General features: G+C 37.8%; 1 protein-coding gene across 1 annotated transcript in view; it reads right to left on the bottom strand.

The window, feature by feature from the left end:
• atp11c (ATPase phospholipid transporting 11C) overlaps nt 1-12,292 on the bottom strand; it is a 55,401-nt gene extending 43,109 nt beyond the window's left edge. Inside the window, 1 exon segment of the mRNA XM_056769082.1 lies at nt 11,762-12,292. Coding sequence (XP_056625060.1) covers nt 11,762-11,788 — 27 coding nt within the window. The 5' untranslated portion in view covers nt 11,789-12,292.
• Nucleotides 12,293-17,930: the final 5,638 nt, after the last annotated feature.

Below are 17,930 nucleotides of genomic sequence, written 5' to 3'. Positions count from 1 at the left end.
AACCTTTTTACTCCAAGGCTCCTTAATGTATACAGCAATATTGAAAGGCCCTCTTCACAAAAACTCACAACTTCTTACGATTCCGTTCAAATCAGCAGCGAACCGTACTGGAGTTCACATGAACCACACCCCAGAACCTCCCTTTTTAAAGAGGTCATATTGTGAGATTATGTGTTTTTCTGTGTCTTTGGTGTGTTATAAGTTGCCCATGGATTTCTTAAAACGTATGCTCACCCAGACCTGCCTGAAACGCCTTGTGTAACCACACCTCTACGAATTTACGTCATTTCTTGTAAATGTAAATCTCGTTGTATCGTTGCCGCCGCAGCCATGTTGTGGAGACGCTGTGTGTTTCGTTACGAAAAGAAAGCCTCCGTGTTTGACCTTACAAAAGAAGAGACAGCTAAAAATGTATGGTTACATTCAACGGTACAATTCGGTTATTCAAGTGTGTGGAGCGCATTTCACAGATGATTGCTTTCATGAACCTGTGAGAGATCAAGGCTGGCTGTGCTCAAAAGCTTTTGTTAAAAAGTGGGCCAATTCCAACCATTACTACTTTGCATTGACAGTCTGGCGCTTCAGATTCGCAGCCTGTAAGTTTATTTTCATTGTTAAAGACTTTGTTGAGGACTAACGCTAGTTGAGTTTGTCGTTTGTTTGTAGCGCATGTTGTTTCTTTGAGTGATCGGCAAATGCAGACATGCGCGCAACGTGAAAAAAGACAACATAAGTCTTAATAATCAGTAATCAGGTTACAACAAGATAAATAATCAGTAATCACGTTACAACTAGAGGTATAAAATGTCGTGTTTATAATGGGGTTTATTGTCTTCGTTCAGTCGTGACGAGACATGGCGGAACACTGGTTAATCACTAACGGCAAATCTTCATACATAAAAGGTAAAACGGTTAGCTATAGTCTTTAACTATTTCACAAAGTATTTTTTTCAAAACCTTGCCAATCCTTTACAAATTTAAAATCCTGCTCACGTCAGCTTGATCTTCTTTATTTTCCAGATCAGATTCTGGCTCGAATTGATAAGGAAAGTACCGATGACATTTTACCACCTGTCAGTCTAATTGCTTGGGGACCTGATGTTCCAAATATGGTAAGAGGTGTTAAATTTCCATCATACGCTTGCAGTATTCGACCAATCACTATGCACTGGTTAACTGGCCAATCATAGCACACCTTGCTTTTCAGAGCGATGAGCTTTGTAAAAAATCTGTGAGCTTCAGAGAGGCGGGGCAAAGAGAAGATACAAAAATGCATGTTTTTTTTTGGAAAATTCAGCTTCTTTAACCTTAAATAGTGTATACACATTGCATTACATCTAAAACAAAAGATAATATTTATTTCTGCCGTATCATACGTAGGGATGGGTACAGAGAACTGGTACTTTTTTGGACCAGTACATAATTGGGTCGATACCAGAGTATCGATAAGCTTCATGACAAATGATACTGTTATCGATACTTTCATAGTTTTATCTCTGTGTATTTGGGGGTTAAATAGCGAATTAAAGGCTGCTGCTGCCTGTCATTTTCCATGAATGATTCCTGAATGATGTCCGAATGGCCGAAGTTTGCTCGACGTATGTGTAATATCTAGGGCCATATGAATTCCACAATGTGTTTGTAATCTGCTTGTTTTGCGTGTTTATGAGTGAAAGGGTGGCATGGTTGCGCTTGTGGAGCTTTCAGCATCTGCGTTTCACACAACGAGGAAGCTTCCGTCAACCATAACCCTTTGAGGCAACTAGTCAAAATAAAATTCCTTTTTTTGAGAACAAGTTATGACATTGTTTTTTATAATTCGGCCACGGAGAATATTTACTTACTTTAGTAAATTGAAGTAATTGTTAAGTACTGCACGTGACAACATGAAAAGGATTAAATTAAATAATCACAATTTGTGACAAATATTTAATAAATTACGCTCACAAAAAATGTAAATTATTATTTATTGTAAGGTTAATAGTCAGCCAAATTTTATGTTTGTAACATGGGGACCACAATGGAAATAAGTTTATTTAACTTTTTTGTGTATCATGTCTCCTCCTTTGCACAATGCAACTTTGGATAAACTAATCTGTTTGACTGCACTGTGGCTTTCATCCCAGCAAGAGATAAAGAGGGGGAGGGGTAAATGAAAAGGTGCTGGGGAAGAGCGAGCAATTCTAGCTAGCGTTCGGCATTGAATATTTGCATGTAAATGCTGACATTGTTAAAAAAGCTGCATCTCAGCTCCTGTGGCTCTGATGCTTTTATCTTCAACTATGCATATGAGCATCACTGACTGTAATTAACGTACTATTAATTGTCACAAATTGCGTTTGAAGGGAGCGAGAAAAAGCTAGCTTTGTCAAAAGAGCTTAACAGCAAAGGAAACTAATGCAATCTACGGCGCATGCCGGTTGCTGAGGCGGCACGCAGTCTGAGCTGCAGGGCCGTGGCTTCACTTGTAGTCACCGGTGAGCTGAGTAAAGATTCATCTCTCTCTCTCTCTGCGGCGGATTTATTGGAGATTTCCAGCATGAGCTCATCTGAGCTTGTTATTAAACAGCGAGATCCATGTCTGCGTGTGGGTTCCACATTTATTAATGTTGATGAAGACTACTTCGAAGAAAATATTGCAAATAATTAGAAATCATTATAAAAAAGTACACTTGTATAGGAGTGTCACAATGCCTGTATTGACAATAACGTGACTATCGATATGATGATTATATTACGCATGATAATACTGATAATAATATAGCAATAGTTCTAAGTTTGCCTTAAAGGGGTGCTGCAACAATGGGTCATGCATTCTGACTTCTTTACGGTGTTAAACGTGCGGTCTTTTCATGCTTAACATGGTCAATTTGTCAAAAAAACGGGGGGTATTGCATAGTATTTCTGTGCTCGATACACTCCCCCGGCGATTGTCTGGGTTTCGAAAAGTTTTTTAAACATATAAAACCGTTTCGTAACTAAGTCTCTTTTCGGACGATTCTCCCGGAAAAGCATGGGGCACGCCCATGCGGCTGCAAGTAGAGCAGGAGAAGGAGCATGCACAGACGTCACTTTCACTTGTAAGCAGGAAAGAGAGAGAGCATACGTTTGCGAAGTTCAGGAATTTGTTTGTTCACTGCATTTGGGTTATGAATGTTATATAAACGTTGGTTTAAGGCTGGATTTGGAGATCGTTTGAAACTGATATTTGTTGCTGTCCCATACTTAAAGATGCAGGACATGAACCGTATGCAGTGAGTGAAACTTATGCTTTTTATTAACAATGGGTGCACACGTGCTTTAGTTCAACCTACCAACCCCCTCCACCCACACACGCCTTATGATTTAAGAAATAATCATACAGCTGTATCTATCTTTTAAAAATGTGATCAGACTAAATACTCTTTGAAGATACGAAGTATGCAAAACTATTCTATAGATACATTGAGTTAGACTCAATGAAAACCCAAAAAATATTTTAGAAATGAATAACATTTATATAAACTTTTCGAATACATATTGCAATAATATAATTAACAAGAATATTTGGGACAAAATAATCATTTAGATCGTTTCATTGGACGCATGTGCCTGACCCCAAGTTAACTTCCGGTTTGTGATTGGCTAGTGTCTAGTAATATAACTATTTATATTTTATTTAATTGATGTTAATATTCAACTCCATCCAGGGTGTATCCTGCCTTGATGCCCGATGACTCCTGAGATAGGCGCAGGCTCCCCGTGACCCGAGGTAGTTCGGATAAGCGGTAGAAAATGGAATGGAATGTTAATATTCATTTATATTATTCTTTTATTGGATAATAATTATATTAAATAAACAATTTGTTGAATGGGTAATAAAGTGTTGGTTCAGGTTGCATTTAAAAAAAACGTGTGGTAAATCCCATTTCTTTCTAATTTTCTTTAATCAACATAAGTGACAGGAGTCACAGCAACATGTTTAAGAACATGGCCCCTTTAAGAGCTGTCGCTCTAAGAAGGTCCAATGTGCTTCCCATTTTCACTACTCTTAGCATTCCTTCAAGACTTTATTTTCTAGCGAAAAAACTAGACAAAATGTGCTTTCTGGCATAATCCAGAGTGTTTTTGTTAATTCAAGCACGAAAGAGAAGTTAATACTGGTGAGCTGTCTGACAGATTCTGACGCAGCCTTTAGCCCATGTATACACCAGACAGGACCGCTGTCGCGTTGCACTGTGCTCCGAAGCTGTCAATCAATACTGGACGTTGCAATACAACAATTTCAAAACGTGCCTTAATAGTTTAAAGGCCTTTATATGTATAAAAGCGTGATTATATAATGCAACACTAGTCAATGATGACGTAAAAAATATTTAACTACATGAACGCAATATCGATTTTTTCTATGTTAATCTGAACAAATTTATCGCATGCGAAAACGCATTAAGGTTGACAGCCCAAATTACAAAATATGTGATGATGAAAATGAGGATTCGTATTTTCAGACAATACGGTGTACATCTGACTCTCACATCTGACTTTTCCTGTGCGAAAGGAAGGCGGAATTGAAAAAAGGGTAATTTTGATAAAAATACAATAAAACATTAATTCATTGATATTTTAAATAAACTAAAAAAACTAGACTATAATTAAAAAAATTCAAGAAATAAGGCTCAAAGCTATAGAACTATGATAAACTTTGTTTATCTACAATGTGTGTGCATCAGGCTGAGTTTTAAGTTCTTTTACCAGAATTGGTGGAAAGTAGCACTTTTTTTACTTCCTTTTACACACCCACAATTTTCATTAAAATCTTCACACTGCCACGTGAAGGCTTTAAGGCTACTGCCGATAACTCAGGCACAACACTCAGGATGGGGCTTTAGAAATATATGGATGACAAGAATCCATTTAAAGTCCATAAGCCATAAGAAAAAAGTGTGCAGTGAGAAGAATTTAGAAAAAAAAAAAACTTAAATTATTTATAATGACAAACTGAGAATTCAGCCTTGCTTTTAGAGATAGACAAGACACTCCTAGATCGCCAAGCCCTCCCTCACTGTGGCTCTGAAAGTCTGTCTATTATACAAGCCTGGTAATGGAAGGCTACAACAGGTAGATAATCGCACACACTTCCATTTCCGTGCCTGGTTTCTGCACTGCATTCTCTTACCCTCTCTGACTCTGATGAAATGTTTGGCCCTGTTGTACGTGGCTGGCTGCGTTTTCATTACAGGCAGCCGGTGTGCGATGAGAGAGAAACGCCATGAGAAAGAGAGAGAGGAGAAGTAGTCGTCAGCATAAGCATTTCTGTCTGCCGGTCGGTTCGGGAAGACAAGACAAATGGCAGCAAACCGAAGCAGGACTCGAATCAATATGTGGCTCTACTGATGAAATAGGGCCAATAAATCTCAAAACCCGGGCATGCTAGCGTGAGCCCTCCATCCCCTGACGATCGCCTCCGAAAGTCCATCACAACATGAACATGAACATGGTGATCATCTGTGTCACTGCACTCTGCCACAAGTTGCCGGTGACCATAAGGACAGTATTTTATATGGGTAATCGGAAATGAAACATACTCCAAAACGGACGCAGGTCTCTGACTGGAGCAAATCTCAGCTGCACAAGGAAGATGGGTGTGTGGCCACAACCAAAAATTACAGCTTACACAAAATACCAAGGAGAAGGCACTGCGAATGTGTTTTGACAAGACAGTGAACTGTTTTTTTAAACTGTGAAAGGATAAAAACACAAACAATTATTCAAACACGTCCCATCATAATATATGTTGGGGCTGAATTAATACTGTTTTGATGCATAAGCTTTGAAACAGTGCCTGCTAAGTAGAGTTGTCACACCATAAAAAAAAGAGTTTATTGAAAAGCAGGCCTGTAATCAAAGTTGTTTATCTACAGCGGGGCTCTAGACTGCGACCAAATGGTCGCATTTTGCGACTATTTTTCCTGCCGATGAGACCCTTAAGAAAAAGTGGTTGCACCGGAAGGAAAAATAGTCGCAAAATGCGGCCATTTGGTCGCAGTCTAGAGCCCCGCTGTAGATAAACATCTTTGATTATAGGTCTGCTTTCAATCAAACCCTTTATGTGCGACTGCCAAACTGATCAATATTTATTTTTTGCGCCTTATAAATTTAATCGCAGTAACATTATATTGTGAAAGCAATGCATCCAGTCACTCTATTTAGACTCCACTCCTTCAGTCATTCCTTTATCTATCAGTGCAGCCCGCCCCCCCAAAGCCGTAATGCGCAGGTAAGAGTCGCATTCAAAGCAACTGCTGAAGCAGAAGGACCGACAGAGCAGACGAGTGAAGCTCTCACTCTTGCAACTGAAATAAATGTTTTGCCAAAATAATACAATACAACACGAATAAGGTTGAAAACAGTAACAACAATGAAATATGATCCCTGTATTGTATGCAATTTAAAACTTATGCCGGAAACAACATTTGTATCAATGTGTTTAAACTTCAAGCACTATACTATTGTATAAATCTCTCCAACAATACTGCAATGCATATAAAGTGTTAGACATAATGTTAAATAATTTTAATCTTTGAGTCGTTTTGTATCAATGCAGCCGTCATGAAAGAAATCCCCCAACTAAAACCTTCAGTTTTCGTAGGTTGTTTAAGATATGCGCGAGCCCAGAGAGTCAAAGAGCAAAATGTTACACTGAGTTCTCCATGTCTTCTTACCCTGAAATGGACATTTGAACACAAAATTAGGTAAAAATAATAATCAAGTATCCATGTATAAGCAGTCCGTTTCATTAACATAAACAGTTAGGAAACGCATGTGTCACACTATAGAAGATCCGCCTATCCGTCTAAAAGGTGCACCAGCATAATAAAAATCTTTATTAATTAAGTCTTGTTTATATGTGTGAGTTTATGTATACACAATAATGATTTGTATTAATTGGTAATTTAATATTTATTAATGCATTAAACACATTTGGATGTAGTTTTAGTGCTTATTTTTTCTTGCCTCACCCGAGTCTAGTGCTACCAAAATAAGGGGTGGTGCCACCAACTGTATGACTTTGTAGCACCATTGCCACCTCTTTCAACTGTTAGTCTTTTTGCCATCAATATAAACAAGTTGCAGCATGCATTTATCAAGTTTTTGTGCTGAGCTGCATAACGCACACTAAACTCAGCAATAAAACAGATTAAAAACTCACTTTATTGATTCATCAACATGTATTGCAAAATGTGCTTATATGAAGCAAACACAACATAATGTAGTGATATTCGTGCTCATTGTTTGAAAAAGCTGCTCTAACAGTGACATAGAGGTTCAATTCAGACCATTTTAGCCATTTGTACCAGTCTTGCACTTTGGGCCCGTTAGGGTTTTGTGTAGATTATTCATCATTTAGATATGAATATGATTCCCATCCTAATAATATCATTTTAATTACAATCCATTTTGCAAACAGTTCTTGGTTGCCCACTCACAATAACCATTTATAATTTACCAGAGGGAATTCTCAATGTGGTAACCCAGAAATTCCAGTATTTTCTATATAAAGCTGCAGCTCTTACGCAGCAGAAACGCAGTGAGTGTAAAAGCTTAATGTGTGCCTGCTGTTGCAGTTATGTGGCTGCCAGATGTGTGAAACAAGCCTAACTCATGTTCAATTGTAAAGGCTTTTCTAAAGCTACCAAAGTCATCCATGCAAGTCCTCTGACTTTTTCCCCTCACAACAACATGGTTGTTTGATTAATGTTTCATTATATTATAAAACTACATAAGACACAGCAGCAAGAACAATATGCTGTTATTAAACAGCAAACCTTAAAAAAACAAAATCAATATTTTGACAATTATCTGATTTTTGTTATTATTAAAAATATTAAACTATGGATTTTATTGTCTTGTCAAGATTTGACCAATAGCATCAGTCAAACAGCACTTAGGTACTAAATCGATAGCCGGACTCGGTACAAGTTTTTTGAAAGATGGTTATTTTTTGTTATATTTGCCTACATTTCAGTATCTGTCATCGTATGTGTATTATCAAAAAAAGATCTATGGGACAAAAAACACCTCAATGGCTAGAGTGGAGGAAGGGACCAAATGTAAAATGGAGGCAATACCAAAGAGCCATTCAAAGAAACAAACAAATCAAAAGGAAACTTGCACCCCAGATTCCCTGAAGCCAGCGACTTCTGTTTATGATGCGCTCACGCACTGCCCAGACAACCAAAAACATCCTTTGCAGGTACAACTAGACAGCCTCCCGATCACCATCCTGCACGGACTACAAGATGTCTGACCACCAGTGACCACTCATACACAGCGTGGACAAAACAGTCAGCGATATTAAATACTGAGAAAGCACTGCTGGGTGGGTTCAAGTCTCAGTTTTACTGACGACTATTATAGAGACTTGATAGACCTTGGTGATGAGACAGTCATTAAATAGTCAACTCCACCTCAAGTGTTAATGTCTGGCTAATACACAATGGAAAAAGCCTGTCAGCACACCATGTTTAATGTGAATGCGAGACTTCAGTACCCAAAACTTTTGCTGCGAAAACTTTGTCAATCGCATGGCCTGGTGGATAATGCACATGCTCAAACATGAATGGTTGTGGTGTTTATGTGTGGTTGATAGGCGTTTGAATCTAGCACATGTCCTATCACTGCTACACTTTCCTACCAAAAAAAGACATAGTGGCAACATTTTAAATGTCCCAAATTGATCCATTTACAATCAATGTTCAGTAATGTTCCGTAATATAAAAAAAGGATAAAAGATGACTGCAGATGGTGAAAAAACTGATGGCAGAGTAAAGGCACACTTGCACATCAAACATTTGCAATCTCTTTTGGCCGAGCCACGGTTAATAACATCCGCACAGCTCCATCTTCAGATCTCCTCAGAGGTTTACTTCAAAGAGGCAAAGTCTTTCCTAGGAGACCATCATACACAGCACTCAAGCTCACCTTTAACTGTTGAAGAGGAAGGATCTGCTATAAATACTCTTGAATGAAGTGGGAGTTCAATAAACAAATCTACGAGACAAGGTCTGAGCTTGATGTGTCAAAAGCTAATGCTGACTGAAGCGAATAAACTGATGATTGATGATCTTTTGTTGTGAACGCTCAAAGAACATGTGTAAACACTTCTCGAATAAACGTCCAGTACTTAGCAAACATGTAGACAAAGCAACCATGCTGACCACCACCATGCACTTCCCTAAGTCAACTCAGCATTCACCTGCAGAAACAAGAAGCAGTTAGCGGAAAAGGTTACAGCATAGAACTTCCTTTATGTGTTCATAAGGGATCCTAACTTGAATGCTATCATGTTTCCTCCAGACCACCATCCAAGACACAACAAGTCACTATCTTAAAGGAATGAAAGCACATCAAAGGCAGCTCCAACATCCAACAGACCATGAATACAACCACATCAGACCTCTCTCCAAGCCAAAACGTTTCTTAAAAATGTAAATCTAGAAGTGTATCGAATCATAAAGTTCCGCTACATGACTATTAATCATCTTTTTGTGGAACTACAATGAGATTGTGATAACAACAAAATCATCTGTAACCTATATAGCTAAGGGGGAAGAAGGGACCAAATGAAGGTCAGAGTGCCAACTGTTCACTGGAGGCCCTACCAAAAGCCATTCAAGGGGAACTTGCACACTAGATTCCATTAAGCCAGCAACTTCTGTTTATGATGCGCTAACGCACTGCCCAACCCCAGACAACAAAAAACATCATTTGCAGGCACAATTGGCAGCCTTACCGATCAGCATCCAGCACGCATAACAGGATGTCTGACTACTCATTCACATCATGGACAAAACACTCAAGTGTTAATGTCAGGCTCATACACAATGGAAAAGCCTGTCAGCACACCGTGTTTAATGTGCATGCGAGTCTTCAGTACTCAAAACTTTTTCTGTGAAAATTATCAGTTTCAACAGCATGCCTGGTGGAGTAGTGCTGCTTAGTGTCTGTTAATCATGGTAAGACCTCGACTTTTCAGATAACAAAATCTTCTGCATCAGTTAAAAATGTATGCTAGCCATTAAGAATAAACTGAAGCAAACCACACTACAGGGCACGAAAATATGCTGACTTGAATAATATAATCAGACCCGGGGGGAATATCAGACCACCATACTACGATTATATCAGTCTAGTGTCTCGAATGCTTGCATTGCCAGCAGGATTGAGTCTGAGGGCACCAACAGGTTTTTATACTTTCAAAAGTAACAAAAGGCAGTTAGCAGCTCAGCATTAAACTAAACTACATCAAACTGATGACAGCAATTCAGGGGTAACCACACATCGGCTTATCTAAACATAAGACTAAGCAAGCAAGATTGTGGTTTATTCACAATAGCAGACATAACTCTGAAAAGACTTAAGTTATAATAGACGATTGAGCTACATTACATCTCAATTTAAAACTGTCAATCAGAATTGTTCTGTTCAATGAAAGCATTTTAATCGAATATGCTGAATTCATCTGGGATGAACTACAACCGTAGTCTAAACACAAATGTGACATTGGACAACAAAACCAGTCTTATGGGTCAATTTTTCGAAATTGAGATGTTTGCATAATCTGAAAGCTTTCTATTGATGTATAAGTTGTTAGAATATGACAATGTCTGGTTGAGTAACAACCTTTTAAAACTCTGGAATCTGAGAGCGCAAAAAAACGAAATATTGAGAAAATTGCCTTTGAAGTTGTTAATCAGGGGCACTGAAGCAGGCCATCCACTCACAAAAATAAAGTTTTTATTTATTTAAGGTAGGAAATTTACTAAATATCTTCATGTCACATGATCTTTACTTAATATCCTAATGATGTCTGGCATAAAAGAAAAAATAATAATTTTGACCAATACAATGTATTTTTGTCTTCTATAAAAAAAATGTTCCCGTGCTACGACTGGTTTTGTGATTCAGGGTCACAAATGTGGAAAAATTTTAACAGTTTAAAAAGGTTAAAACAACACGCAGGCTTTATCTTAAACCCAACATCAAACTTAAAATCCTCCCCCAACACTGTCCTGACCCGCTGCAATTATGCAGGAAGACCACAATTACAACTCATGCAGGCTACATCACGTGCCCAAATAAAGTTGCCATCCGAAGGTTGCGACGGCAATGAAGGGCATTAGGAAATTAATTATTGGATTCAAGTTCAACACGTAAAAAGCTTAGCTTGCAGGACTGAGAGGTTTTATTTGATTAACGCTATCCGGAATACGGCTCAACATTGGCAGGACACATCGCTGCCTAGAACGATTAGATTCACCACAGCAGTCACCAAATCTATTGCTGCAGTGCTATCTAGGTGGGCAACTTAAAGGGTGTGAGGCAGCCGTTAACTTTACCTAAAATAGTGTGAAGGGCCATCATAGTTATGTTTTACTGGCCAGTGTGTTTCGCTTGGCAACAGCTGGTCAATGTTACCAGGAAGTTGACTGCATATCTCAAGTAATTGCATGCTTTAAGCGGTGTTGAGAAACTCTTGAGGTTAGCCCGACACCGCTTCTTTTTTGGCACGGTGGCTCCGTAGTTTCCAATCAAACCGTTTAGATACAACTTGACTATTTTATCGACGTTTGTACTGTTGTCAAATTCAGCTTAATCTTTAGTTAAACACTCTGTTGGACCGCAATCAATTAACGTTACAGTGCAGACACAAGACATCTAGATGCCTGTTAACGTTAGATGGCTTTGAAATAACGTTTGAGTGCAAGACGCTGATACATACCAAGCGGTTCAGCCTCCTCCGTAACATATCGATTTTATGTGTCTTCTTTTGTCTCTGAAGATACCGTCGTTCAAGGGTCCCTTGTGTTTGAGCCAACTACAGGCTAGTTGCGCTCGATGATGAGTAACTTTGCATGTATGACGGAAAAACGCGCCCTATTTAGCTATCTACTTACTAACCTATTTCTCCAAGCTATATGCAATGCGGCGGTGAAGCTACATCGTTTCCATATTAATTGAATCCTGTCCTCTCTAACCATTCGCATTCTCCTTTTCGGATACTTTCCGCGTTGCGGTGCGCGGGGCTAGTAGCGGGAGCTCCCCGATCGTGGGGTTGATGGACTCAAAGGCATTCCGTGCCCTGTTGCTGATTCTCTAAATAACACGAGATTCGCCTCATGCACCGCACGAGACGGGATATTGACGATGGAGGAAAAAAGTGATGGCGATCTACCGAAGGTGCGGATTTCCACTCATGCGCCTCCGCCCCCTTCTCTCTTTCAGATTCCTGTCAAACACATTTTACTCTCCTCAAGGCAAGAAGAGCCGCTACGCCAACAGGCCCCGCCCCTTCTTCTCGTAATGGCGCAATGTTAAAGGGAAATGTAGTCTTTGAAAACATATTCTGGTCAGATGTGCTACAACATTGACAACATATCTGTTTTGGTGTTCATTTATTGACTGGGCCCGGTGATGCACTGTTGTGAATAATCAAGGCTGCGATAATAGAAAATAATAATAATAAAACTAAGGAATATATGCCTTAACTAAACAGATAATTTTATATTAAATTAAATACTAAATTTGTTTTTCTATTACTAATTTCCTTTATCGATTGTTTTTGTTTTTGATTAACTTCATATTTTATTTCTCTTTTTATATGTTTTTTATTTATTAATTTGTTTATATTCATATTTAAATATTTCTACTATTATTCTTCCTCGTTTATTTATGTATTATTTTTAGTTTTAGAATGTTGCGTTCTTCTCAGTATCTTTATAGTTTTATAAAAAGCACTTTTAATTGTTACTGTGTAAAATTATTATATTATTATTAAAATTATAATTTATTTTTATCTGTTGTTTCCTTCGACAGAGAAACCCTTCCCTATGGCACATGTTGTCTAGAAACTCATTCTGTCTTGTCCTACGATTTAAGATAAGATTACATTAATAAAGACTTTATAGGCCTCAGTGAAAATGTTAATGTTTTGATTTCAAGTTGATTAATGCAAGTCTACTGATGCGCTTGCTAACGATATGTTTAGTTTGTTTTATTTCTGCCTTTTGCTTGTAATGTAAACTGACATATTTATGACACATTCTCTTTACAAAATCGAATAATATAATTTATTAACTTGGATGTCATTTTGGCTTTCTATATCCGGTAAAAATATACTACGTGTTTTGTGGTCAACGGTACTCAGTTTGAAAGAATGGATGGTTAACTTTAGTTGAACTCATGGATGAAGTCGCGCGATAGATGCTCTTATTTGTAAAGATGCGATAGATGATAGGTATCAGGTGGGCTGCCAACACGGCAGGTTTAGGACATTTCCAACCCATAAACAAAACTAGGCAACAGCCTAAGACGAGCTGGCTAGCAGGGTACACATTATTACTTTACAAAAAACTATTTTTTTTTTAAAACAGAAGCACGAGCGCCCGAAAAGACACAAAAAACAAGGTATTTGAAAGAATAGGTATAATTACGTGCATCATCAAAGCAAAAATGCAGGATTCTAGCAAATTATTAAGGAATTAGTACTAGTAGTAGGCAACAATGTGAAACTGAGGGACACAAAATTAGTCTTTAGGGCTGCGGGCGCCATCTTCTGCCTAGACTTGGGAATATCTCTTATCAATTCACATGTATTTGTCTAGCTCTTTTTCATTATGCATCCGCTATAGTTTCCAAGCAGCTTTACAGAAAGTGCATTTGTAGGCGGCCTATGAAACACTTGCAGGTTTTCTGAGTCTCAGTAGGCTAGCAGTCTCACTTGATGGAGGCTCATAGACAGAATCAGAAATCAGAAAGACCTTTCTTGCAAAGTTTGCTTTACACACACAAAGAATTTGTCTTAGTGATGGAAGCTTCCGGTGCACATATAGTTAAAAGTGACAAGAAATAAAAAAATATATGTATAGACAGTACACTTTTGACACAAGTCAATATATGACAAAAGAGCAATAGAGTTACAGTGTATATTCTATGTACAGATGTCCTATATACAAATTCTGTTAGGGAATTGTAAACAACATTTAATCAGTAGCCTAAGTATTAAATACATACGAGTATGAGTAGTTGTATTGCACGGTCAGTGTTTAATTAAAACTGATCATTAATGATGAACACCTGCTGTTAACAAACACGATCACTGAAGAAAGCATGAAAAAACATGAAGTCCCTTCTAGTGTTTCCTTGAGATCGGCTCTTGATCTTTGATTTCTAGTTACTAATGCTTATCTCCAGATGTAATATTCTGCTTTTTAAGTGTCTTTATTATAGCGAAAGCAACATTAAAATAAGTTAAATGATGATATTGCCAAATGGTTAATAGCAATAACATTGTCCTGAAGAAGTTTAGTTAATCTTTAGTTTTAAATTTAGCAGTGTACCCAATTATTGTTAAAGGGGTCAAAACTTCTCAACCATTTAAACACACAGACATCAAGAATCTGTGACTGAGTCTCAACAATGTTGACAATCAACAACCAAAAAGTTTATGTAGCAATCCATTCTGCGTAACACCATGTACAAAACTCCTTTATGACTCTCAGCATGCATTGGAGTTGATCCGTTTATCTAATTATTTTGTTGCTTTCCACCACCATTGAGGTTTGTATGAAGAGTGTTGATGCCAAAATGTATCTTGGTGAAGGTGATAATTCTTTGGGCAAGTAATTGTTTCTTCAGACTGATTTAGGTGATCTTTCTCCTACAGTAGCATTTATTTATGTGTTATATCAAGCATTTTACATTTACAGCCTTTAACTTACTACAAAGTTAAATCAATCAATTTCATTGATAATTTCAATGAATATCAACAACACACAAGTGTCATTAAGGCAACAACACTGAAGCTGTTGTGAAAGAAAAAAAATAATATCAAAAAGACCTAAACTAAAGGATATCACTGTTCACCATTAGGGATGCAACGATTATAGGTTTTGTTAGTTACAATTATAGTCTGAAGAATAATCACGGTTGCACGATTAGGACTATTAATATGCATACATTAATTTCTACATTTTACTTGCCCTGACAAAACTTTTACATGCCCGCCTCAAAAAGTAATAAATAAATAATACTGTCCAAGTGTTAGTTTGTTTTTGTCCTGCAATCTTAATAAATAAGTTAAAAATAACATAAAACTATCAACCTAACTCTAATAATAATAGTCAATTAGAAATCCAATTAGAAAAAATTATCAAATTATGAGCAAACACACAAATAAAATGAACAGGGCTTCATGTGTTTCGGATTGGACTAACTGGTTATTAGATTCAAATGTAAAATAACACTTAATAGCCTTCACAGTATACTGAAATATAGATCAAACCATATAAAGTTATTAAAGTTGTTCAGTCGGGAGCAGTGGGTGTGTTTTGTCTACGTTTTTTTTTGTTGTTTGGTGAGAATTAAAACAGACTTATTATGCTGCGGTCCCTTTAAGAGCAAGCACACGACACGGGTCACGTGGTTTTCTCCCCACTGTTTTCGTTTACAGCAAACTATAATGGATTTTTCAACGTGAGCCTATTCGCAAATAATAACATAAAATAAGTTCAATTGGTTAAACTTGAGTCCGGAGTAGACTTTGAATTTGAGTTTGCGCATACAGAATGTCCGCATCCTGCGAGATGTCCTCGACGCGACACTTGTCTGGTGTGCTACTCCGTTAACTTAAATACCGCTTTGTTCGTTTACGTTGCACTGAAAGCCCAACTGTCACCTCTACAGCCTTGATTGTGAATGTACACGTAAGAATGTCTGTTTGGTCTCTCTGCCATAGTTAATCTACTGTGTGTCGTGGCCTGCGTGTCTCTGATAAACACGGCTCTTGAAGATGGTGCACTGGTTTTCTTTTTTTGAAAGTTGCAACGTTTCCGTTCCGTGCAACATAAACACGCGATGTGAAAGAGTCTTTACTATTAATAAACCGTGACGTTTTCAGCGCGGTTAATAGTGAACCTCGGTATTCATTGCATCCCAATACAACTTAGTGGTGAACTCAACTAAATCAACTGTTCTTGTCTGGGTTTTCTTCAGTGATTGGGTTTGTTAACAGCAGGTGTTCATCATTAATCATCACTTCATTAAACACTTCATTATCTTCAACACTGCTCCTGTGTTACTTTGAACGCCTCATGTTGACACATATAGACACCCAGCAGTGTTAAGTTAACAATGGCCATTTTGCTCTGGGGAGAACATTTAACTGTTCATGAGGTAGATGGCCTGAGTAAAGACATTTTTCTTATGTCTGGCAGTTGTGGTGCCAGCCAGATGGCTGTAGTTCAAATAGAAAGTGTCCTGGTTGTGACAGACTTTGCAAGCCCTTTTACTGAGTCTGGATGAGTACAGTTCTTGGAGGGGGAGGGTGGTACCAGTGATTTGCTCAGTAGTCCGGACTATCCGTTGCAGTCTTCGGAGGTGGGTTTTGGCAGCTAAGACAGTAACGGAAGTCCAGAGGACGGAATCAATCACAGCTGAGTAGAATTGTATGAACAGATCCTTTGGCATCATCCTCCTCAAGGGCCAAAAAGTTTAATCTGGATCATAATAATTTTTTGCTATCTAAAATCATGTAATCTGTTTCACTATTTGGACAGGTTTTTCAAAGCAAAACTGGATTGGATAACTCTGATTCAAAATACACTTTCTAATTTGATTGAATCTGGATTACTAATATTCTACGGAGGCCACAAAGAAACACATAAGATCTCAAAAAAATATTTCAATGCCTTTGCATTCGCAGGTAAAAAACTACTTTTGACAGGTTTATCACTGATGATGATGCTAATGTAGTTTACAAACATGATCTAATCCTAAATGTATTTTGGGATCCAAATCCTCTGCTTTTGAACAACCCATTTTTAAGATTTGATCCAATCTGATAGCCAAAATCAAATTGGATAACTTTTCAACAACTGGTCCCAGGAAATACTGTACTTTTGAGGTGGAAGCAGCCCAGGGAATAAAGCAACAGAAGACTTTTTCAAGTCGCAGCTTTCCCTTTTTCTTGCCTTTTCCCATTTTGATCTGACTATCCTGATTATTGGAATTTCCATAGTCGCATTCTTCTTTCACTACAAGAACAAGAACATTTGTTTTTTAAAATGCTACTTCAAATATCCTGTAAATACGACGGATTTGATGATACTGAAAAGCAAGAGCACACTGTGAAAAGACAGAAATACTGATCACCACCTATCACATTATAATTTGATCCCTAGATTCCTGTCTTTTTTTACAGATTATTTTTTACACATATTGCTACTTATTTTTTATTTTATATCAGTCTATTTTTAATATATTTTTACAAATTATCTTTGTTTAATATTAGTCAATAGTAGTCAATTAAATTGAGAAACAAGATGTATCTAATACAATCGTGAGAAGAAAAGTGAAGATTTACAGCTCTGCTTTTTGTTTACCTTAGTTTGCATTTAATTTGAATGCGATTATTAATCAAAAAACGTTTTTAGAATTGTAAGATACATGGTCAGCAGTTTAATACTGCAACCGTTGGGATGGTCTGATGGTCATATTTCTCTTGGCTGGTGGTGGAATTGCCTTAGATGGAGCTGACCATCCCAGCTCAGACCACAACATCCCCAACCAAGAGCAAAGACGGACTACTTGTCTTATTAATGCTGAAGTTACAATATCTGGTATTAAATGCTAAACTTAAATCACATGTCACCAGTTTGAGTGCAGCTACGACACGTCAGAGGGGATCTGGCCCTCCCGGTTGAGCCTGGTTTCTCCCGAGGTTTTTTTCTCCATTAATCAATCATTGGAGTTTGGGTTCCTCGCCACAGCAGGGCAGTGTTGGCCTGCTCACCGGGAGACTGCATTCATTCATTTATTTATTTATTTAGAAATAAGATATTATTTATTAGAATGATCTTACTCGTTGTATAAATACCATGCACTGTGCTGTG

The sequence above is a fragment of the Triplophysa dalaica genome, chromosome 16 (assembly GCF_015846415.1).
Source record: "Triplophysa dalaica isolate WHDGS20190420 chromosome 16, ASM1584641v1, whole genome shotgun sequence".
NCBI classification, from domain to species: Eukaryota; Metazoa; Chordata; class Actinopteri; order Cypriniformes; family Nemacheilidae; genus Triplophysa; species Triplophysa dalaica.
The sequence above is the reverse complement of the archived record's forward strand: the minus strand, read 5'-3'. Positions and strand labels throughout refer to the sequence as shown.